The 24865-nt window shown below is 27.5% G+C and overlaps 1 protein-coding gene across 3 annotated transcripts; it reads left to right on the forward strand.

The window, feature by feature from the left end:
- Window positions 1-1445: 1445 nt before the first annotated feature.
- Window positions 1446-24828, forward strand: LOC114129101 (dynein axonemal heavy chain 7). 3 transcript variants are annotated; one of them, XM_050199596.1, is made up of 51 exons: window positions 1446-1666; window positions 1752-1932; window positions 2245-2417; window positions 2484-2636; window positions 2758-2956; window positions 3427-3591; window positions 4891-5071; window positions 5130-5295; window positions 5360-5464; window positions 5819-6224; window positions 6284-6403; window positions 6876-7009; window positions 7075-7240; window positions 7383-7537; window positions 7795-7905; window positions 8002-8266; window positions 8347-8522; window positions 8601-8829; window positions 8920-9126; window positions 9188-9357; window positions 9417-9696; window positions 9764-10003; window positions 10068-10233; window positions 10296-10519; window positions 10579-10877; window positions 10972-11158; window positions 11215-11444; window positions 11521-11907; window positions 11970-12507; window positions 12565-12770; window positions 12830-12980; window positions 13043-13221; window positions 13300-13654; window positions 13746-14059; window positions 14113-14519; window positions 15263-15423; window positions 15477-15924; window positions 15989-16124; window positions 16178-16575; window positions 16780-16972; window positions 17046-17202; window positions 17331-17536; window positions 18493-18633; window positions 18698-18849; window positions 18930-19303; window positions 19387-19566; window positions 20472-20750; window positions 20812-21048; window positions 21122-21619; window positions 22322-22551; window positions 22794-24828. In XM_050199596.1, exons 1-51 carry the CDS (start codon window positions 1632-1634, stop codon window positions 23050-23052), a joined length of 11709 nt encoding a protein of 3902 aa, XP_050055553.1. In that variant the 5' UTR covers window positions 1446-1631; the 3' UTR covers window positions 23053-24828. The 3 variants fall into 3 exon arrangements, with proteins under 3 accessions (XP_050055553.1, XP_050055555.1, XP_050055554.1); XM_050199598.1 differs by lacking the exons at window positions 20472-20750; window positions 20812-21048; window positions 21122-21619; window positions 22322-22551; window positions 22794-24828 and adding an exon at window positions 19624-19693; XM_050199597.1 differs by lacking the exons at window positions 1446-1666; window positions 1752-1932; window positions 2245-2417; window positions 2484-2636; window positions 4891-5071 and having other exon boundaries at window positions 2828-2956.
- Window positions 24829-24865: the final 37 nt, after the last annotated feature.

The raw sequence follows: 24865 nt of genomic DNA on the forward strand, positions 1-24865 counted from the left end.
TCGTTTGTATTTATATTTTAAATTACCTAGGTACTTCTAGCGTATACGACTTTTTTGTTATCAATCAAAAAAAAATATGTATTTGCATAACTTTAGTAGTAAGTAATAGGTACTTGAATCATTCATTAAAGAAATATATATATATATATTTATTTAACTCGTTTTTAAATAATAATAATAAAAAAGTGTATGATTACCTACAGTTTATTTTCTCATCTATAAATTCAAATATAATTAAATTTTCCATAATATTAACTATAAATAATTAAACAGCAAGTTACTTATCATATTTATATTCAATTCTCTATGAATTCATCATAATAATATGAGAATAACATAGACACCGACTAGCCGTTAGGTACATTTCACTATTACCTATACTTCTATTAGATCACTAGAATGATTTGTAGAAATCTACTCCACGGAAAACCCATAAAAAGTAAATGTAAAAATAAATGGTATTCGTATAGCGCAGGAATTCTATTGCTATTTTTTTAGGTGTTGTAGGTGATCTACATTTATTAATTCTGTCATACCTACCTATCTAATATCAACTTGGGGCTATTCTTCTTCCAATAATTGAAAAAAAAGTTCTTCCTAGTGCCAGGTTAAGTCACAATTATGTCAGATGATTGGAAATTATATTAAGTCTTACAAAATCATGGTTCAATTATTTGACTGTAAACCACTCAAAAAATGTTGGTGTTGTTCACAAACAGAATGAGCTATATCATGCAGACAATAGAATGTCCTTATCTTAATACTATTATTTATATCTTAATCGTCGTCCTATTGATAATCGTGGCGGAGGTCAGTTAATATCCCCCAAGAAACTTTATTGAAGTTTTTAACAGATATTAAAAAAAATGTTTATTATCCCCAGACACTTAAAAATGTGTAATTTGTAAATAACAGAATTACATTTTTAAAAGTTTTAAATATTAAAACAAGGGACGAAGTAAAGGTACCTAGGTATTAATTATATGTATAACTACTTTTAAATTCACAGATCACTTGCTATATTAAGCAAAAAAAAATAAAATCAACGGACCGGATCGCTAGTGGCGTAACCGGGCCAATAGTCAACACATACCTATAAAGGATAAGAAGATCGGAAGTGGAATAAAGGGTTAGGTTTGCTAGGTTAAGTATCGCAGGACAGTCGACTAACCCAACCCAACGATAATAGCTATTGCACCCGTTTTATATATTAATATACAGCCAATCGCCAAGTAGGTAAAATATAAACTAACAATACAATATGTATTACGATGAATAATTATTTAATATTATAATATAATATTTATAATAGCCAATAGGAATTATGAATATACTGTGGATACTATTGCAGGATACTATTGATATGAACGTGCGTACGAACGGCTTACGGTACTATGGTAACGGAGCTATGTAGGTAATAATATTATATTCCATGTATAGTTGTAGGTACCTGTGTTTTATACTTTATATAAATAAAATTGTTAAATATGGTTTCTATGAACCATAAAATATGTTGTAGAAACTACTAAATCTATACTACATTATTGTTTGCGACGAACTATTGAGAGAGATTTCATCGACGTACATATTATATGCATATAATATAATATAAGCAACTCATTATATTAAACATGAGCGAGCTTAACAGAATCATTTATAATTACATGTAAATTTAATGCGTAGATGATAATACATTAGAGTGAATATCAATATCTTAATGTATTTATTTATTTATTGTCTATTGTGTTTAGGAGTGAACGTGCTGAAAGACAGATAAATGACTTATTGAAAACTAATAAATCCAAGTTACCTGATCACCAACATAAAGATGTTGATATGCCTCAGATTTATTATCATAAGTATTTATTAAGATGTGCCGAGGCTGTAGAACCCGTTCCGATGCAAAAGTCTTGGATAGAGAATATTCTTAAAGTACTTACTCATAATAAACTTCATTTTTTCGGACAAATATAAATTCTTGTAAAATATTACATAGATTTCCCTAAAAACGTTTGTTTAGCCGTATTATACCTAGGTTCTTGTGTACAATTCTCTATAAACATATGGTAAGTCATACATTTATTTAATAGGTAAATCTAAAAAAACGTAATAAAGATAATTTTAATTGCATTTATAAATCACATATCATCACCTGTGTAATACCTAAACATATTTATCTAGGTATAGGTATTTCTATAGCTCTAAATAATTTTTAGTAATTATAATTATTCAAATAATTGTTAGAAATCAGGGTCAATGCGTTGGAAGAAAAACACCATTTTGGAATATTTGATTGAGGAAATTAAAGCTCAATACATTATCGATGGTAAACAGTTTTACGTCGATAATACTATATTACCGATTTTGAATTTAAAACATGAATCAGACAACCCTCCCGAAAAACCACTTACTAGACCGTGAGTTATTAATAATTATTGTTTTTTGTTAATTCAACTTTGAAAGCTATACATTTTTAATTGCAGTATGGGAGGGAAAACTGAAAGTTATCCGTTATTTTTAAAAATTAAAAAGGTCTTAGCAAAGCGTTTATATTTAAATCATCCAACATTAATCAAGATCCAAATTCTTAAAAAGCACCGAGTTTCTCCGACAATGATTGATGTAGATTCGTATAGGTAAGTTGTATATTTGATATTAGAATAGGCAAACAGAAATGAATAGGTAGGTAGGTATAGACAACAACATTTAGGATGATTGTAATAATTAAAATTGTTGGATTCTGGATTTTTTTTTTAGCTTTAACAAATATTTTCAAGATCTTGGCGATGTAATGATAACTTTGGAATACAACTTCCAAGAACAATGCACAAATCTTTATAATAATTGGTATGAAGAAATAAGAAATATTTTATTTGAGAAAACGGCTACAGTTGGCGTTATATCGAAGGGGATTCCAGAGTTTCTTAAATGCATTACGTACACAATTAGCTTAACAGTACGTATAGTATCTACTTTAATTGTTATATACTTATACATTTAAAAATGCAGTTAATAAGTATTTACATAAAACAAATATTTACAGTACATTGACGAAAAAAATACGAATTTTAATTTTAAACTAATAATGATTATACTTTTTGTGTTAGTACCTACCAGAAACTGATTTTTTTTTTTGTTAATTTTTCAGAGTATAAAGAATTTAATTTATTATTTTTCAAAATAATTAAAATTAAGTTTTACATTGCAATTTTTATTTTTTTAAATCTTTATATATATATATATATATGTAATATGGATACATTATATACATAGGTAGTGCATTATATAATTTAAAGTTTAACTATACTTTTGAATTTCAAATATTTATAGGAACATTTAATATGACGATAGTTTTTAAAAATAATTATACGTTGAAAAAATGAGTGATGATCGACGTTAATTTTTATTATTATCATTATTTTAAAGATCGAACATATAATTTTAAAGTCATTGGATTGTATAGTACAATTATTTGGAAATGTAGAAACAACACCAAAACTAAATATTAAGTTACATTTTGCGGGTTCAAAATGTATCAGCACTCCGAATGTGAAAGAAATTATTGGACAATACTGCTCAGCTTTGAATTTAGTATGTATATTAAAATATATTTCTATCGATTTTATAAATTTAAATTATTGTTATTTTTAAAACAATTTTTTGTAACTGATAGATGATTAGGTATAACATTGTCTATGATTTATAAGTGTATGGAGTTATCTTATGATAATAATAATATTATTAAAATATATATAAATAGGAACAAAACTCTTTATGAGATCTACGTACTAACGTACCTACTAATTAAACAGTATTTTTGATTTGCCCATATTAACTTTAAATTGGACTAATTAAATGTAATATTTGTTAGGTATTGCCTATTAATATATTACTTAAAAATAATCATATGTTCACGTGACTTAACTTGACCACCTTTAGTTAACTCTCATACCTAATTCATTTAACAGTAGCCTATAATCAATCAATAAAAATAAGCCATTCATGTTTGTATAGTTAAAGTATACATATTTTTAAAAGTAATGGATTTAAAGAAATTGAACTTTTAAAAAAAAAGAAAAAATTCTGGATTTTAATATAAATAATTCACTGATATAATATGATATAATCCTTAGATACATATGTATATATTATAAAATAACAGTCCTTTTTTATATGTAGCCATTTTGTGACGACGACATTTAACTTTTTTCACGAAATTGTTTCAAATACCTTCCTAAGTGTCAATATGTCGCCTGATTTTCAAAATTTTGATTTTAAAGGGTTGAAATCGATAAAAAAAAATAAAATTAAAAAAATTAATTAATTAAGAAGGCAGATTGGTTTACCAACCAGAAGATGGTACATTATTGTATCTTATTCACCGTTGTAAAAAAAATTGATATAACTTTGAAACTTAAGAGTTAGAAATTATAAGCTTATGTACACGTCTCGCGGGGTGCGCAATCCACCACAGGGCACAGGTGGATTGCCTACCTGATAATATACTGCTCACATAATCATAAGAGACTCTCGGGCAACGCCAAATGGAATGACTATAATATAATCTGATTAACTCACTGACTGATAAACGTAGAGTCTGAATAATGATAGATTGAGGCTTGCAATTTACACGGTACATTCGTACCACAAATTAATGTGCATTAAGAAAGCATTTTACAAAATTCGCATTTTAAAGTAGTGCTAGCACAATTTTTGTGGAATTCAAAATAGTCAATGAAAATGTTTAAGTTTTGAACACCGTTAAACCGAATATTAAATAATAAATTAATCAAAGTTCGAATCATATTATAGAATTGGCATTTTTAACGGCCAACGTAGTGCACGAGGTCAGCTAGTATTATATATTTATAGACTTATTAATTAATTTAGATTAATACTGCATTCAGTGAATTACCGTCTTTGGAAACGTTTTATGATTGTGTTGTTATAAAACCTGCTCAATTTATTTTAATCAATCGTGATAGTAAATACTTATCAGAAGCAAAAGCCACTTTGGAAAGGAAGTTAAATTCGATGTATACGTTTTTGGCGACTTATTTAGAAAAGCTGGGTAGGATTTCGTAGACGATATTGTAGTTAAATTTATCCTCATCTGGGGTTTTTTGCAGAAATTGATTTTAATGAAATCATAAATGAAGAACAGCCTGAAAAATTTTCAATTTATTTACAAGAGAATCATACGTATGAGGAACTAATAGAAATGTTAGGATTTTTTCAGTGTTTTAAGAATATGTCTAAAGAACTAACTGATTATTTTGAATTAGAGCTAGTAAAGTAAGTTTTATAGAGTGTTTAAATTTTTGTTTTAAAATTAATTTTATACTTTATATTTGTATAGTATTGATCAGAGTGAAATTAAAAATCATATATACGATTTAGCCACGAATTATATGGATCAGATTGTCGAACACGCCGTTATTAATTATATTATTGATAATGAAAGGTAGATATATGATAATATATAGTATATTTTTTTTTTATTATAAATAAATTAAAAATTGAAATAAATGTAATATACAGGGTATTTCACATAATGAACTGAGTAATTGACACATTAAAATGTAGTTTTTATGTAAAATTGTCATATCTTCATGAATTCATGATAGGTACATTGTGCAAATCTATATATATAGACATTAGACATATATAATTTATATATTAGTTAAATCATATAGGTAGGTCAATACTTAATTGGTACATTGGTTTGGACTATGGCATAATATTTTTTATTAAATTAATATCTATTATCTGCTGCAGTGAATATTGTAATTTGTAAAATTGTCGTAATTTCTCTTAGTGTGAATAAGAAATTCAACGAAATGGTTCGACGTGCTTTTACTGAACCAAAAAATTCTAAAGAGTTTTTGGATCTTGGTGATTATATGTTGTATGCTACTACTACATTTATGCAAGAGATGATTTCAACAGTGAAATATTTGTCTGCGGTCGCGTGTGACTTATCCATGTATACTATTCTATCTAGAGAAGTGTGGAAAGCACACGCGTCGTCTGTTTCGTGGATACAGAAATCATCACACGTTTTCATTAAATATTCTACTATTTATGAAGCAGGGAAATCCAAAGGAGAAGAAAATATGGGAAAAACAATTAGTAAATTGATATATGATTTAGATACTTTTGAACCTAACCTTACGTTCTTGGATCGTATAGATGATATCAACAAGCTCTATGAATATAAACTAGTAATTTTAAAAGTATTTATACTATGCTATTTATTGTATTTATAATTAAATATTTGCAGTACATGAGCGCATTAGAAAGAAAATTAGAAAAATTCGATGCTACTGCTGCTTGGATTAACGGAGAAAAACAGTTGTTTAATAAAGAAATTACTCCATTTCAAGAACTCACTGAAATTAAAGTAAAAAATCACCTATGTAAAAAAAAAACGCATTTTGTTTTAATTTTATACCAATAATAATAATCTAAATTTTTTTAACAGTTATTAAGAGTTTTTAAAATGTATAGCTTGGTGTTATATTACGATATTACCCAAACTATTAATCGTTTATAATTAAATAGAAGTAATTTAAATATATGTATAGGTATAAAGATAGTTATCAAAATATCAATTATTTAGTAATTTTTACAGTAATTATAACACTAAGTACATTTTATATAAAGGACCTTATTAGGTATCTTACTTTATGATTACAATTTGATGTATCTAATTGAAAATAGTGTATTAAATATTTTCTTAATAGTTTTATACATAACAAATACATATTCACGAGTAGTATATCTAAGATACTAAGTACTAAAAAGTATATAATGTACCAATAAATATAGATGATTAGATTAAAAGTGTTTACTAAATAATTAAATTTTTATAGGATTTCACAAAGCCATTCATCGATCTCATTGCATTTTCCTATCGTTGGAAGTTAAAAATGAATGCATGGATGCACGGCGACTTCGATGTACTTGTAGTATCTGAAGTAGAATTGCAGTATGATGAATTTTACAAGTAACTATAAGGAACACATTTTAAATTATAATACAATTTATAACTAATCCATTATATAAATTTAGAGAAGCGTTAAGAATACAAAAATTTTTAAGAATCAAATGTAAGGAAATGTTAACGCAAAATGATAATAAAGTATACGACGGTATAATAGATACTCTTGATATGAACTTCTGGCCAGCACCTTTAAAGATTATACAACAAGTAGTGGATAGCATGAAGCAATTTAGGGTTCGTATAATTTTAACATTAAGAATATGAATTTGGAAATAAAGGGGAATTTATAAATATATCACAAGATGATAACATTATTAATTCAGTAAAATTGTGTGTTAATCAAAAAAAAAAGTTGACTGATTCTTCATATTTTTAGCAATACATACCAACTATTGGAATATTGTGTAACCCAAATTTGAAAGAAAGACATTGGCAAGACATGTCTGAATTGACGGGATATGACTTTACACCAAATGCTGGAACTTCACTTTCTAAAATTTTAGATTTAAATTTAGGAAAATTACTTCCTATGTAAGTATAACTTTTAATTTTAAGAATATTAAAGTAAAAGAACAAATGATAAAATATGAAATTATTTCAATGTAATTTGGGTACAAGCATAAGTATAACACAGCGAAAACTTAATATATATGAATATTATGCATAATAAAATAGAATTTGTAACAATTGTTAATAGATAGATTTGAGCGATGTAAATTAAAAACTATGTTTAAAGTAGTTAAACCATCAATAATTTTAATAATTTTTTAAATTTTTTTTTTTTACAGGTTTGATGTTATTAGTATAGGTGCTACAAAAGAAGAACAATTGCGAAAAACGTTGGAAAAAATGAAAGAAGATTGGAAATATATAACATTATCTACCAGCCCTTATTATAAGTATGGTTTTTTTAAACCTATAATTTACTATACTATAAAATGTAAATAATTATGATTGATATATACTTATTGGTCATTTATAATTTTATTTTTAAGAGATGCAAATTTAAATATACTGTCCGGATTAGATGATATACAAACGGTACTTGATGACCACCTTATAAAAACCATATCGATACGTGGTTCAGCGTTTGTCAAGCCAATTAAAAATGAAGTGAACGAGTGGTTCGAACTGGTTAAACGCATGAATATGACACTTGAAGAATGGGCAAAAGTACAAATACAGTGGCTTTACCTTTTGCCAATATTTAGTTCTAAAGACATAATTGCTCAAATGCCCGAGGAAGGATCATTATTTCATGTAATATAATAAATAACACAGTATTCCACATTAAATATTTTTATAATGTTTTATGGAAATATATTTTATGTTATTTTTAGGAAATCAATACAGTTATCAAAGGTTTATTGGGTATGGTTAATTCAGATCCGTTAGCCACTAAGTGTATCGGACAAGAAGGTGTATTAGAATCATTAATTGAGTGCAATGAAATGATGGATACTATTAATGCAGGAGTTAATAACTATTTGGAGAAAAAACGTTTATTCTTTCCAAGGTGAACTTAATTATAAAAATTAGAATATAATACAAAATTGTATGGTAGCTAATATAATTATTTTAAATCCATCTGTAGGTTTTTCTTTCTTTCAAATGATGAAATGTTAGAAATATTATCAGAAACTAAAAATCCCAGAAAAGTTCAGCCTCATTTAAAAAAATGTTTTGAAGGAATCGCTAAGCTAGAGTTTAATACAAATTTAGATATTTTAAAAATTTTAAGTAGTGAGGGTGAAGAAATTGAACTTAACCAATTTATTTCGACTGTTGAAGCAAGGGGAAGTGTAGAAAAGTGGTTACTTCAGGTTGTGCTTTTACAACAAATTAAATATAACTTCAATAACTAATATTTGAGTTTATAAAGAAAATATATTTTTGTTGTTATTTCTATGTAGGTAGAAGAACAAATGATCATATCAGTTAAAGAATGTATTGAAAATGCTTATAATGAGTATCCGACTATAAAACGAACTACATGGGTACAGAAATGGCCTGGTCAATGTGTTTTATGTGTCACTCAAATTTTTTGGACTGCAGAAGTACACGACGTATTTAATGCTCAAGAAATTGGAAAAATTCAAAATTATCATATGTTTTTAACTGTACTTTTTAGCATGTATTTTAAGGCTTATGATATATTTATACAATTAAAAATTGTTTTAGAATCAATTGAATGATATCGTTGATTTAGTACGTGGTAAACTAAGTAAGCAAACAAGAATATCCTTAAGTGCATTAGTTACGTTAGATGTTCACTGCAAAGATGTTGTTGATGATTTGGCAAATAACAATGTATCTCACCATATGGACTTTAAATGGCTAAGCCAGTTAAGGTAACGTACGCTCAGTCTTAAATTATTTTTAAAACTACATATTTAGTTTTTAATTTTAGATATTATTGGAAAGATGATGTATTGGTTTGTATTACCAATGCGACTGTAAATTATGCATACGAATACCTAGGTAATACACCTAGACTTGTCATCACTCCTTTAACAGATAGATGTTATCGCACATTAATTAGTGCTTATCATTTACACTTAAACGGTGCTCCTGAAGGACCAGCTGGTACTGGGAAAACAGAAACAACGAAAGATTTAGCAAAAGCTTTGGCCGTGCAGTGTGTGGTATTTAATTGCTCTGATAGTCTCGACTATTTAGCAATGGGAAAGGTATGTTAATAGTGACACTTTTTTCACAAAATTATTATTGTTATTAATAATAAATTGGAGTAAACAGTTTTTCAAAGGGTTAGCATCAACTGGAGCTTGGGCTTGTTTCGATGAATTTAACCGTATTGACATCGAAGTATTATCAGTTATTGCTCAGCAGATATTAAGTATTGTTCAAGCGGTGAGATCTAATGCAGTAACTTTCATGTTTGAAGGCACTGAACTTCTATTAAACCCAAAATGTTATGTATGCATTACTATGAATCCAGGATACGCTGGGAGATCCGAACTACCTGATAACTTAAAGGTTTAAATTTATAAAAATAGAAACAGTTAAATAACATAGGTACTGTTATTTTTATGATTCACAGGTTCTCTTTAGGACTGTAGCTATGATGGTGCCAGATTATGCAATGATTGGAGAAATATCGTTATATTCCTTTGGGTTTGTGAATGCGAGAGAATTATCTGTCAAGATTGTTACAACATATAAACTATGTTCAGAACAATTATCATCTCAATCACATTATGACTATGGTTCAATTATTTTCAAGCCATAATTAATGTATAGATTATATTCTTTATTATCATTTTTTTAGGTATGAGAGCTGTTAAGACTGTTCTCATAGCAGCAGGTAATTTAAAAATGAAGTTTCCTAAAGATGATGAGTCAGAATTGTTACTCAGATCTATTTTGGATGTGAATTCTGCAAAGTTTTTAAGTAAAGATGTTCCTTTATTTAATGGAATAATTTCTGATCTATTTCCTGGTGTTCGAATGCCAAATCCTAATTATGATAATTTGATTAACGCTGCAAATATTGTAAGTGTATATTTTAATCAGAGTTTTAGAAATATTACACTTCACATCGTTTGATTTAGATTTGCGCAAAGATGCAATTACAACCAATAGACAATTTTATGGAAAAATTGATTCAAACATATGAAATGATGGTGGTTAGACACGGATTTATGTTAGTAGGAAATCCATTTGGAGGAAAGACATCATTACTTCATTTACTCGCAGAAACGTTGAGTTTACAGAATCAACTTGGTCAAGGAGAAGAAAAGGTTGAATACGAAACAGTCAATCCTAAAGCGTTGACTATGGGTCAACTTTATGGATGTTTTGATGACGTTTCACGGGAATGGTCTGACGGGGTTGTAGCTAATATATTTAGGTACCCTTAGCATTATCTTTTAAATGTTAAAGTATACCTACTTAATGTTATATATTGGTTTAAATATTCTATTTCCATTTGATGTAATGTATAGAGCGTTTTCAATGGCAGAGACTTTAGATAGAAAATGGTTGATTTTTGATGGACCTGTTGATGCAGTTTGGATAGAAAACATGAATACAGTATTAGACGATAATAAAAAATTGTGTTTAGTTTCTGGTGAAGTAATAAGTATGCCAGATTGTATGTCTATGATATTTGAAGTAATGGACCTTAATCAGGTATGGATATGATTTTATGAGTTCATAATCGTTGTACAATAAAATACAATTTTCAGGCATCTCCCGCAACTGTCTCTAGATGTGGTATGATTTATTTGGATCCTTCAACTTTAGGTTGGAGGCCATTAGTAAAAATATGGTTGAAAAATTGTCCAGAGCTTTGGTCATCAGATCAAAATGGCATTGATATTATGTGCTTATTCGATTGGATAACTGACCCATGTCTTTATTTTGTTCGCCGTAATTGTGTTCAATTAACAAATTCTGGGGAAACAAATACTGTTTTGTTAGTTAAATTATAACTTGATATTATAATATCATGTTTAATTGTTGTTTATTTTGTGTCTTAATTATTTTTATAGAAATGTATTAAATATACTAGAAATGCAGTTGAAAAATGCAAATGTTGATGACCCGGAATTAAATGAAAACTTCACACTTTATTTACAAGGATCTTTTGTATATGCATCTATTTGGGGCTTTGGTGGAACATTAGATTCAAATTCAAGACCAGTATTTGATCATTATTTTAAAGAATTATGGAATGGAGAAATTTCTGGTTTGGAACCACCAGAAGCTCTAAGTCCTTTGGAAATTTTAATACCCAGTGAAGGTTTGTTGTATGACTATGTATACAATTGTACATCCAAAGGATCTTGGAAAAATTTATTGGAAGTTGTAAAAAACAATAAACTCCATGAAATGAGTAATATTGAACAAACTTTAGTGCACACACTTGATACTGCAAGGTAAATTCAAGTAAATAATATTCATAATCATTTAGTATATTAATATATTTTTATTTTTATAGATATTTGCATTTAGTTGAAATGTTTATTTTTCATCATAAACCATTTTTGCTTTTTGGTTCTACGGGTACTGGAAAAAGTTTCTACATAAAAAATTATATGATGAATGAATTGTCATTAGACGAATACGTCCCATCTTTTGTTACATTTACAATCCAGACATCTGCTAATTTTACTCAGGAAATGGTTTTGTCGAAACTTATAAAGCGTAAACGTGGTGTATATGGGCCGCCAAAGGGCAAGATTTGCGTTATATTTATTGATGATATGAATATGCCTATCAAAGAACAATATGGAGCTCAACCACCCATTGAATTATTAAGACAGTATTTTGATCATGGGCATTGGTATGATCTACAAGATACAAGCAAAGTTCACCTGAAGGATATACTCATGTTAACTGCCATTGGTCCGACTGGTGGAAGTAGGCAAGACGTGTACGCAAGGTTTTTGCGTCATTTCGGGTTATTTGCTATAAATTCATTTGACGATACAAGTATTACAAAAATATATTCGACTTTACTCAATATTGGACTAAGAGTATATTATATTATAACAAAATTTGTTTTTTATTATGACACATAAATTAATTTTTAGAGGAATGGTTTTACATTAGAAGTGGTTCCTATCATCGACAATATAATCCAAGCTACTATTGATTTATATAAATCAGCTATTGCTAATTTAGCGCCAACCCCAGCAAAATCACATTATTTATTTAATTTGAGAGATATTTCAAAAGTTATGAATGGAATACTTATGTTTCGTAAAGAGAGTTTTAACCACCGGAAAGTGTTTACAAGGTAGGTTTGTTTTATTGAAATCGTGAGCTTTTACGTTTGTCTTTACGTATATATTATAGATTATGGGTACATGAAGTACTTAGAGTATTCTATGATCGCCTTATTGATGATAAAGATAGAGAATGTTTATTCAACGAAATTCGTAAAGCAGTTAATGAAAATTTCCAAGAAAATTTTGATGTAGTATTAAATGATTTATCGAGTTCAGCTGTACGCAATCACAATTATTAATACCTAGAATAAATATAATATTATAGTTTTTTGGTTTGTAGCCTATTCGTTACCAAGATGTCACAAATCTTTTATTTACTAGTGCTACAGATACTGATGCTGCTGAAAACAAAAGATACGAAGAACCAGCGGAGTTATCACAGTTCATAGAAATAGCGCAATCGGTGATGGATGAATATGACATGACACATAAATCGAAATTAAATATAGTTTTATTTAAGTAAACTAATTTAAATTATTTTTGTTTTATAATAATATTATATATAGTATTATAATCTATTGTTTATATAATTTAAAGATATGCTCTTGAACATCTTTCGAGGATATGTAGAATTGTATCGATTCCCGGTGGATGTGCATTGTTAGTTGGAATAGGAGGTTCAGGTCGACAATCTCTTACTCGATTAGCGTCAGAAATGTATAATTATAATACATTTCAACCGGAGATAACTAAAAGTTATGGTTTGAATGAGTGGAGGGATGATTTGAAATTTGTACTTATGGAATCGGGAGGTAAAAATCGACCAACCGTATTTTTGTTTGCTGAAGGACAAATCAAGGAGGAGTATTTTTTGCAAGACATAGATTGTCTATTAAATTCTGGTGAAGTGCCAAATATATTTACTTTGGATGAACAGCAAAGTATATTAGAGGTACCTACTACCTATTATAAACTTAATTTGTCCATTAAAATATGATTGTATAGAAATAATTAAAATTTGAACTTAATGTTGACAATTCTAGATGGTTAGATTGGCTGCTCAAGGCGGAAATAGAAATTTAGATATTTCACCATTGGTCGTTTTTGATTACTTTATCAATCGTTGCAAACAAAATTTACATATATTTTTATGCTTTAGTCCAATTGGCTCGGCATTTAGAAACCGTTTGAGACTTTATCCATCTATGGTTAGTTGTTGTACAATTAATTGGTTTGAAGATTGGCCTGAAGACGCGTTAGAAATGGTAGCACAAAGATACATGGAAAATGTAAATCTCTCTGATAAAATTAAGAGTTCTGCAGTCACAGTTTGTCAACGCTTTCATATTGATGCAAGGTAAATTATTTTACACACCAAATTAAAATAGTAAATGACCTAAATAATTACAGACGATTATCTTCGGAATTTTATACTTCTACACGCCGTCGAACGTACATAACATCTGCTTCATATTTAGATTTAATTAAAGCTTATACAAACTGCACTAATCTTAAGCAAAAAGAAGTTATGGAAGAAAAAATGCGTTACGTTGGTGGTCTTGAGGAACTTGAGTATGCTACTGTGCAAGTGAATCAGATGAAGGAAGATTTATTTATACTTCAGCCCAAACTACAAATAGCACAAAAAGATACAGAAAAAATGATGATCATGATATCACGCGAGACAGTAGAAGTTGAAAAAGCTACTGCTAGAGTACAGGCCGATGAAAAAGTAGCAAATGTTCAAGCTGAGGCAGCTAATGAATTAAAATCAGAATGTGAAGCTGATTTAGCATTAGCTATACCAATTTTAGAAGGTAATTAGGTACAATTTAAAAGATATATTCTACTTGAACAAACTAAATACATTTTGTAAAATTTCTCTTAAATATTCACTTTATAACTTTATAAGTATATAATATAATCTTATATTTTTAAAAATGTTTTTCTTTAAGTATCCAAAGTTTGTGTTAAATTTATAATATTATTATCTAATAATATAATTGTATGAGTAATAAGTATTATAGTAGTAGTAATAATCGTTTTTGCGTAATATATTCTACTCTAAATTATTTTTTTTTTATTACAATATTAATTTATTTATAGTAGCAGTGACCTAGAATATGTTTTTAATACAGATTTATTGTAGTTTATTTTTTTTATTGTTATTGAACATCCTAAGACCTTAAAATATAAAAAATTAACAATGAATTATAACATGCAAATTAAACTTTTTAATCATTGCTTATATTTAATAAGTATTATATTATATTTAATTATTGCAATATTTAATGTTCATACTTTAAAACAATTAAGCGCAAATACAATATAATATAATAGACATTTTCTAAGAAGCACAAATATCTAATATTGGCAAATGTTTTAAATATAATGTTATTTTTATTTAATATAATATAACAAATAAAAAAAAAAGAATAGTAAAAGTGTTAGAATTTTTTCCTTTAGAATAATAACATAAATCATAAATAATAATTATTTGTCATTATAACTTACAATGAAGAGAAATTTTTTTTTTTAGCTAACTAATTTTTATTTTTAGATGCAATCAATGCTTTAAATACTCTTAAACCTGCCGATATTACCTTAGTTAAGTCTATGAAGAATCCTCCTATTATGGTAAAAACTGTAATGGCAGCAGTATGCGTGATGAAAGGAGTGTTACCAGATAAAAAACCAAATCCTAATAAACCTGGACAATATGTAATCTTTGTTTTATATATATATATCATAATAATAAGAAATTTTGTTTTTAGATAATTGACTATTGGGGTCCAAGTCAAAAATTATTGGGCGATCTAAATTTTTTGCAGTCGCTAAAGGAATATGATAAAGATAATATCCCTGCTAAAACCATGGATGTTATACGTAAAACATATCTTCCAGATCCCAGTTTCAAACCATCAATCGTAGGTAAAGCTTCTAGTGCCGCAGAGGGTCTGTGTAAGTGGGTTATTGCATTGGATAGGTATGATCAAGTAATAAAAATTGTGGCTCCAAAAAAAGAAAAATTAGAGATAGCTGATAGAGAATTTAAAGCAACCATGGAGATATTGGATGAAAAAAGAAATTCAGTAAGAGAATTAAATGAAAAATTAGATGCTCTTAAACAACGATTGCATCAAACAGTGTTAAATAAAGAAAAATTACTAGCGGAAGTAGAGTTATGTGAAAACAAGTTGCTTAAAGCTGAAAAACTCATAGGTCAGTTGACTTAACATTCATTTGTACTTCTAATTTAATAACTAATTTAGTTCAAAACTTTCAGGGAGTCTCGGTGGTGAGAAACATCGTTGGGCCCAACGTGCTGAAGAGCTCCAGACCACCTATAATTGTATACCTGGGGATATTCTTATATCTTGTGGAATAATTGCATATTTGGCTCCATTTACATCACATTTCAGGTATTAAAATTATTATTAATAAGTTTACCCTTAGTTAATATTATTTTTTTCAGGTCATTGGTTATTAATGAGTGGAAAATGTTATGTAATAATTTAAAGATTCCGAGTTCAAATAGTTACAGTTTAATTGAGGTTTTGGGTGTACCAATAAAAATTCAAAATTGGACTATTAATGGTTTACCGATGGATTCATTTTCAATTGATAATGCTATAATAATGGACGGATCTCAAAGATGGTCTTTATTGATTGATCCTCAAGGTCAGGCTCATAAATGGGTGAAGACAATGGAAAAATCTAATGATATAGTAATTGTTAAGCTTACAAATTCCAATTATATGAAAGTGATTGAGCAAGCTATTGAAGTTGGGAATCCAGTATTAATTGAAAATGTTATGGAGGATTTAGATTCTCCATTAGACCCAATATTATTGAAGCAAGTTTATAAACAAGGTAATTAGTAATTACATTTAAATGAAAATTGAAAATTAATATTGCCAAAAAAACAAATCGGAAGATATAAAAATAATTATTATTTAACTTAAGATAACATTTTGGTAAATTATTTAAAAGCAGTATTTAGTATTTATTAATATTATATTCAATTTTAAATTTAAATACTATCAGCTGATTGAATTTATATTCAAACTTTTCCAGGGCCTATGATGTTTATAGTGATTGGTGATAATGTCATTGAATACAATGCGAAATTTCGGTTATATATTACATCAAAGCTGAGAAATCCACACTATTCACCAGAAATATTTAATAAAGTTACTGTTATAAATTTTGCTTTGACTGTAGAAGGTTTAGAGGATCAGTTGTTGGGGATTGTTGTAGCTAAAGAACGGTAAATAGCAATATTGCCAATTACTTAAAAGGTTTTTACATAAATAAATATAATATTTTTTTCTTGACCATAGGCCAGATTTAGAGTCAAAACGACAAAAGTTAATTGTCGAAGGTGCTGAAAATGCTAAAGCATTACTTGATGTTGAAAACAATATTTTACAAATACTTTCAGCACCAGGAAACATTTTAGAAGACGAAGATGCAGTTGACGTTTTAGACAACTCAAAGGTTGTAAAAATATAACTCATACATATTATAAACATAATAAATAAATAATTTTATTATTATTATATTATATTATATAACTGTAATATATAATACTTATTAAATATTAAAAAAACTTTATTGTTTATTAGATATTAGCTACAGACATTATTCAGAAACAAATGGCTTCAGTAGAAACTGTTGCGGTTATTGATCAGTTCAGATTACAGTATAAGCCAATTGCTAAACACTGCTCCATACTTTATTATTGCATTTCGGATTTGCCTAATATTGATCCAATGTATCAATATTCATTAAATTGGTTCTTCAATATATTTGTTATAACGATTGAAACAGCGTGAGTATTCGATTGATCATAGGTCATTATCTTTCATAATATTATTAAATTATTGATTATATTATTCGGATATAATTATATTAATTAACACCACGATTGAAAAAGTACAGAGATTAAATTGTTTCAAGAAATTTCAATTTTTTAATTTTATTGTAATTTGTGCTAATTTTTACGTTAATTTTTAAATATACTCGTATTAAGCTCTTAAAAAAAAAAAAAAATAATAATAAATTAAAATTCATAATAATTTGTAAACTAGATTTTTGCATTTTATTTAATTACCTATTTTATTGTAAACTCATTTTATCCTATTATATTATACGTTGTTTTTTTTTAAAAATGCTGAGTGGAACAATAATTTATTAGTTTTATAATTTATAATTTGTTTACAGAAAGATGTTATTTATTTTTAATAAGTAAATATAATAATGATAGTATAAATTAAATATTTTCATCAATTTATTATCCAATTATAATAATAAATAACTTAATAGCTATAACAAATACACATATCAATTATGTAGGCTGATAGACTGTTTCCGTTTAGAATTGATTTTCATATACAATGATATGTCATAATTGAATTTAAATTTAACACACCTATAATAAACCCACTCAAAACCAATGTACTACAGCACAAAAGTATCCATTTTTCTACCTTTTCTTATTTATTATTGATGAATTTTTTTTTTATTTGTTAATTATGATATTTATTTTTGTTGAGTTATTATTTGCTTTTATATTTGTTTGATTTGAATAAATTGTTCAAACAATGTTTTTTAATGTATTAATCAAACTTAAAAGTTTATGTATATTATTAGTACATACTATTATAAAATATAGTTGTAAACTAAATATATTTAATTAATAGGTATTATTTACATCAAATATACGCAGTAATAGTTAATATTTTGTTTATGTTAATTTTTAATGAGAAATGACAATTTCATTTTCAGAAATAAATCTAAAATAATCAAAATACGGTTAGAGGCTTTGAAACAAACATTTACATATAATTTATATGCCAACGTATGTCGGTCATTGTTTGAAAAGGATAAGACGTTGTTTTCATTCATTATGTGTACTACAATAATGATGTGAGTGATTATCTTATAATATGTTTTCTATTATATTGATCGTTGCGAATATTCGTTATTTTAGAGCTGAAAATAAAATTGACAAGCAAGAACTAATGTTTCTTATGACTGGTGGTGTAGGTCTAAAAAATGAAGTTCCTAATCCTGGGCCTGATTGGTTACTAGGTAAAAGTTGGGATGAGATTTGTCGCCTAGATGATATAAATACGTTTAAAGGTTAAATATTTAAATAATTATATTTTAAAATATTATTTATAAATAAGTTATTTTGAATTGCATTTTATTACTTATTTCAGGTATAAAAAATGATTTTATAAAACATGTTGAAGACTGGAAAAATTACTATGACTTAACTCATCACGAAAATGCAAAATTCCCTAATCCTTGGTATGATAAATTAAGTGATTTTCAACGTATTATTATCGTGCGCACAATTAGACCAGACAAAGTTATTCCTGTCATTATCAAACTTATCAAAATAGAACTTGGAGAAAAATTCACATACCCACCACCATTTGACATAAATAAATCATACAGCGATTCTGTTTGTCTGAGTCCTCTTATATTTATTCTATCACCTGGGATAGATCCTATGTCAAGTTTATTGCAATTTGCTGAAAAAATGGGTCAGGCAGAAACTCTACAAAGTGTTTCATTGGGCCAGGGACAAGTAAATAACCAATAAAATTTATTCGTTAAAATTAAAAATCTGAGTTTTATAAACATAATCATTAATTTATAACATAATGAAAGGGTCCTATAGCTGAATCATTTATAAATGCCGCACGAGGTGAAGGAAGCTGGGTTTGCTTGCAAAATTGCCATTTGGCTACTTCATGGATGGAACAGTTAGAATTAATTTGCGATTCATTTGATGTATCTAATGTGCATACTGATTTTAGATTATGGCTCACTAGCTATCCATCGGAGAAGGTATTGAAATATTAATTTTAATTTTGTATATATGTCATAATGTCTCTATTATAACAGGAATCGATTTAGATAATATGTAAAGAATATGTAAATTTATACTTTTTAATCAATCATTTTTGTCTTTTTGATCCGAATAAGGTAGGGAATGCTTATACTAATTATATAATATATTTTAAGCTATTGCATAGCTTTTATCGCAGGCGTGGTGACTGAAAATATATTTTTCGTAACGAAAAAGCGTGACCGTTACCCGTTAATTGTTACCATGGTTACCGAAAATAAAATAATAATAATAATAATCGTTATCATTTATTTATTATTTTAGTTTAATATTATTCACTGTTATCTACCAACAAAACAAATGCATTTTGTCAAATCTTGAGATATGCGGTGTTGCAGTTTCAGCGACGATATACAGTATAATAATAAAAATAATATAATAATATAATAATATTATATTATATTATTATTATTATTTTTTTTATTAAATTTTATTAACTTCTTATTTCGTGTTAATATGTAATACTGCAATAGCTTTATCGCGGCAGTCCCCGAGTGCCACTTGACTTTTTTTAAGAATGATACAATATAAATTATACTAGTATAAATAATTTCAGAATTATAAGAAAACAACTAATCTAGAACGGTTGTTATTTAAAATTAAAAAAAAATTACAACATAAGTGAAACTTATATGCAATATAATACAACTCAATAGTATACATTTGAGTAGGTTAAAGGTTTCATTAATTTTTATGATGGTCAAGATCACTATTATAGCTCTACGCTAAGATAAGTTCTCATCTGTAGTATAGTAGATACACATTTATAGAGTATACTATAATATAACTGTATAAAAAAGGACAATATGTCTTTACACTTTAATAAAGTTAAAAATTGTTCAAGTTCCCAGTTTCCGTCCTCCAAAATGGCGTTAAAATGACCAATGAGCCCCCAACAGGACTAAAAGCAAATATGCTCAGAAGTTATCAGTCATATCCTGTAAAAGATCAAGATTTTTTCGATGGGTGCCTAGGAAAAAGCAACATATTCACAAAACTTTTGTACGGAATTACATTTTTCCATGCAGTCATACAGGAAAGAAAAAAATTTGGTCCTATTGGATGGAATATACCTTACGGGTTTAATGAATCTGATTACCATATTTCTATTCAACAACTTCAAGTGCATATGCATGCATAATTCTTTGGATTTAATCATAATTAATGAATTATATTCATTTTAGATGTACATTAACGAGTATGATGAGATACCATTCGAAGCAGTCACATACTTGACAGGAGAATGCAATTATGGTGGCAGAGTGACTGACGATTGGGATCGGCGTACGTTGAAAACGATTTTGGATATATTTTGTAATCCACAAGTAGTTGCAAATTCATATTACCTATTTTGTGACATTAGTACAAAGTATGGTTTACCCCTTCGAATCGATTACCACGGCTTTATAGAACAAATTGAGGTAATATAACATTACAGTAGAGATCAAAATACGAGTAATACGATATTATCAATAATTATTTTTTGTTTTTAAGGAAATTCCGACCGTCTCAAGTCCAGAAGTATTTGGATTGCATATGAATGCGGGAATTACACGTGATTTACAGAGCACATCGCAACTGTTTGATTCCATGTTATTGGTAGTGGAATCTAGTGGCGGTTCTGACGATTCCGATACGACTGAGAATCTGTTGACAGGAATTGCGTCTGATATCCTCTTGAAGCTCCCAAACAATTATGACGTAGAAATGGCATCGATAAAATATCCCGTTATGTACAACGAGTCAATGAATACCGTTCTTGTTCAAGAAATGGAACGTTTCAATATACTGTTGTCCGTGATACGTAAAAGTCTACAAGACCTGATAAAAGGCATTAAAGGTGCCATAGTTATGACGCCCGAATTGGAAACAGTGGCCTTATCGTTATCCGTGGCTAAATATCCATTATTTTGGTCAAAGTTTTCCTATCCAAGCCTTAAATCTTTAGGCGGATATATTACTAATTTCATAGAGCGTCTTAATTTCTTACAAGTAAGATTTAAGCGTCTTTAGATATAGATAAATTTTATACTTAATATCATAGTATGGTAATTTTTACTGTATTAAGAAAAGAATCGCACTTGGCTGACTTGTACGCAGTAACATTACTATAAGACAGGTGTACAGATGGTTGATTTGTGGGTGAGGAGGGGTGATAAATTTATGTTGCTCGACTGCCATCCAATGAATACGGTTCGGCCCTTGAGTACGATTCTTATATTGAATGGACTATAATTCCATTAATTTTAATGTCAAAGCTTGGTCAATAGCCGAGTGTGAAAGAAAATTACACTACCAGTACATAAATTAAATATTAATTATTAATATCTAACTGTATACAGAATCCAGATGTTGGACACTAATCTCACTTTGTTTACGTCTGATAGGATTTCGTGTTATTGCTAACTAAGCAAAAATTATATTTTAAAAATATTATTAAATACATTTTAAGCATATTTTTAAGATATTGAACTTGTTATAAAAATCTTGTAAAATAATATTTCATGATTATTATGATCGGTAGATATTTCGTATAATATGGTGTTGTTTGTTATTATAACAATGTATTAAAATGTATAATGATTTTTAAATAATCGAGTGAGTGTATAAGTACCCAACTTCGGTATTTATATATTATTCAAAATTTCGGGATTACTATTAATATAATAGGGGTTTATAATAATATTTTTTTAGACTTGGTACGAAAATGGTAAGCCTGATAATTTCTGGCTTAGTGGGCTATTTTTTACTCAAGCATTTCTTACCGGAGCTATGCAAAATTTCGCTCGTCGTTACACTATTCCTATTGATCAGTTGTGTTTCGATTTTGAAATACAAAATTCTGACCGAATAAATGCAGCTCCAGAGGATGGAGTATATTGTTATGGTTTATTTGTTGATGGTGCCCGTTGGGATAGAACTAAGTATGTTCATGTTATTCTAGTATACATTATTTTGAATATTTTCTTGTTTTTAATTTTTATTTGTCGCACAAATTAGTGTAGTGTATATAGTGTTCTAAAATTCTATAATAAATAATAATTGATGACTTATATTCAATAATATATATTTTAATATTATCCTACAGTTGAATGTATTGATAATGGTCAACACAATTATATTTATCAAAGTATTGTGTTTTACTAAATATTTTATTACATTATAGCATGGTACTGGAGGAACAGTTCCCGAAAGTCTTAACAGACGTGTTACCATTAGTATGGTTCATACCTATGAGAAAAAGTGAACTAAAGTACAAAAATAGATATGTATGTCCTGTGTATAAGACTTCAGAGAGAAAGGGTATATTGTCTACAACTGGTCATTCTACCAATTACGTTCTTCCGATCTTTTTGGACACCAATAAAAATGCTTCTCATTGGGTATACCGCGGAGTAGCACTACTTTGTCAATTGAATGATTAAAGTAGTTTTGTTTCACTAAAAGTGATGTACTATTGCTAATAATTATTTCATTATTTGATGTTACATTTATAATAAATAAATATAATAATTAACTATAAATGATTTATTTGCTATTATTTCTATTTTCTACTCTACAGAAGAGCAAAAATATTTATTATTTTATATCTGTGGCTATAATAATAATAATACAATAAAAAAAATCTACATAGTATTTAAGCTATATTTAATTGAAATATATTTTAATTGGTATGGTAATAATAAGCACATGAATGTTTAAAATTTCCAAACTATGATAACTCCATGATAATATTATCCTTTAATGATTCCTTAATACGTAGGTACCTAAGTAATAAAGTATAATAATAAGTATTGTATTGTCAATCGAGATGTAAAATGTAAATACAAGTATTTATCAATAAAGCACATCGTAATAATTTAGAATATTGCGTACCTATAATAATGCTATTTAAACCTTACATTTTTGTAACTAGTTACATAAGTAGTAACTAATAACTATAGTTTTAACTGTCTAACATTAATGTTCACATTCGTCAATATTTGTAGCCTGTAAGAAAATAATACCCTACATTTTTCAGTTATTTTTCGGCGGAAAATCAAAAATTTAAACATTTTAATAATTATAAGTTCAAGGTTTTTTTTTTGTCATTTTATATTTAATTTGTGCAATCCGTATAAAGTATTTTTTTTTTACAATACCTAAGCACAACACATGGATGGATATGATATAGGTTCAATTTTTAAAATTAAAAATTGACAAAAATCATAAATATGCATTAGATATATTATATATTTAATTGATTATGTCTAATATTGATATTAAATACAATATATAATAATGTTCATTGTTCTAAAAGTAAACTTGATTAGTTTAATATTTGTATATGACTTTCGTCATAGTATACATCCTATTAAAGTAGCAATCCAAAGTATAATATTGTAATTTGTAGTAATAGTAGTACTTACCTACTTGTTTTATTATGCTTCTTATTTCATAAGAATAATATAATTAAAAAAAATTTAAAAATGTTAAAGTATAAATATTTTCAAGATTGTATTGTATAAAATTAAAATATTATATTATCTATATTATTATGGACTGTAAATACCCGTTTTATTAATATTTGATTTTTTTCTAGTAACATTATGCACTCTGTTGTATCGAATGTTTGTTTTATGAGTGACCGTTAACCATTTGCAAGTAGATGGCGCAAGTAATATCATTTATTATAAATGTTCGACAAAAATATTATATTATTGTGTGACGTGTGTTATGTATATATTATTATAATGTGTTGTCGTTGTGTAGCAAATTCAAAGCCAACAACTCATTCAAATGAAAATTTAATAATAATTCTATAAAAAATAACAAAATCCATTTTTTTTTTTTTTTTGATCATTGACTGTACTGTAAAAAAAAAAACAGCATACCTAATTAATCTTTTTAATAAACCCAAATGTTTTAATCTTGTACAATACATAGGTATGGTAGCTATACCTATACCCATTACGGTATATTACGGTATAATTTTTATGATCTGAATTGATAAATGGCTATTTTTAAATTTTAAATCGGACGAATCGGACACAGAATCGCGACGTTAAATAATATGTATAACGCACGAACAACGACAATCAATGACGGATCAAACGGATTGACGGTTATCTTTTCACATAATATTATAATAGACGTATACAATTTACAACAGACAATAGTAAGTTTATTAAAAAGTTCGGCAGCTACGCATACTCTGTATTTTGATTTTGTGTATGTTTATTATTGATAATGGTGTAT

This window comes from Aphis gossypii, chromosome 2 (genome assembly GCF_020184175.1).
Source record: "Aphis gossypii isolate Hap1 chromosome 2, ASM2018417v2, whole genome shotgun sequence".
In the NCBI taxonomy this organism is placed as follows: Eukaryota; Metazoa; Arthropoda; class Insecta; order Hemiptera; family Aphididae; genus Aphis; species Aphis gossypii.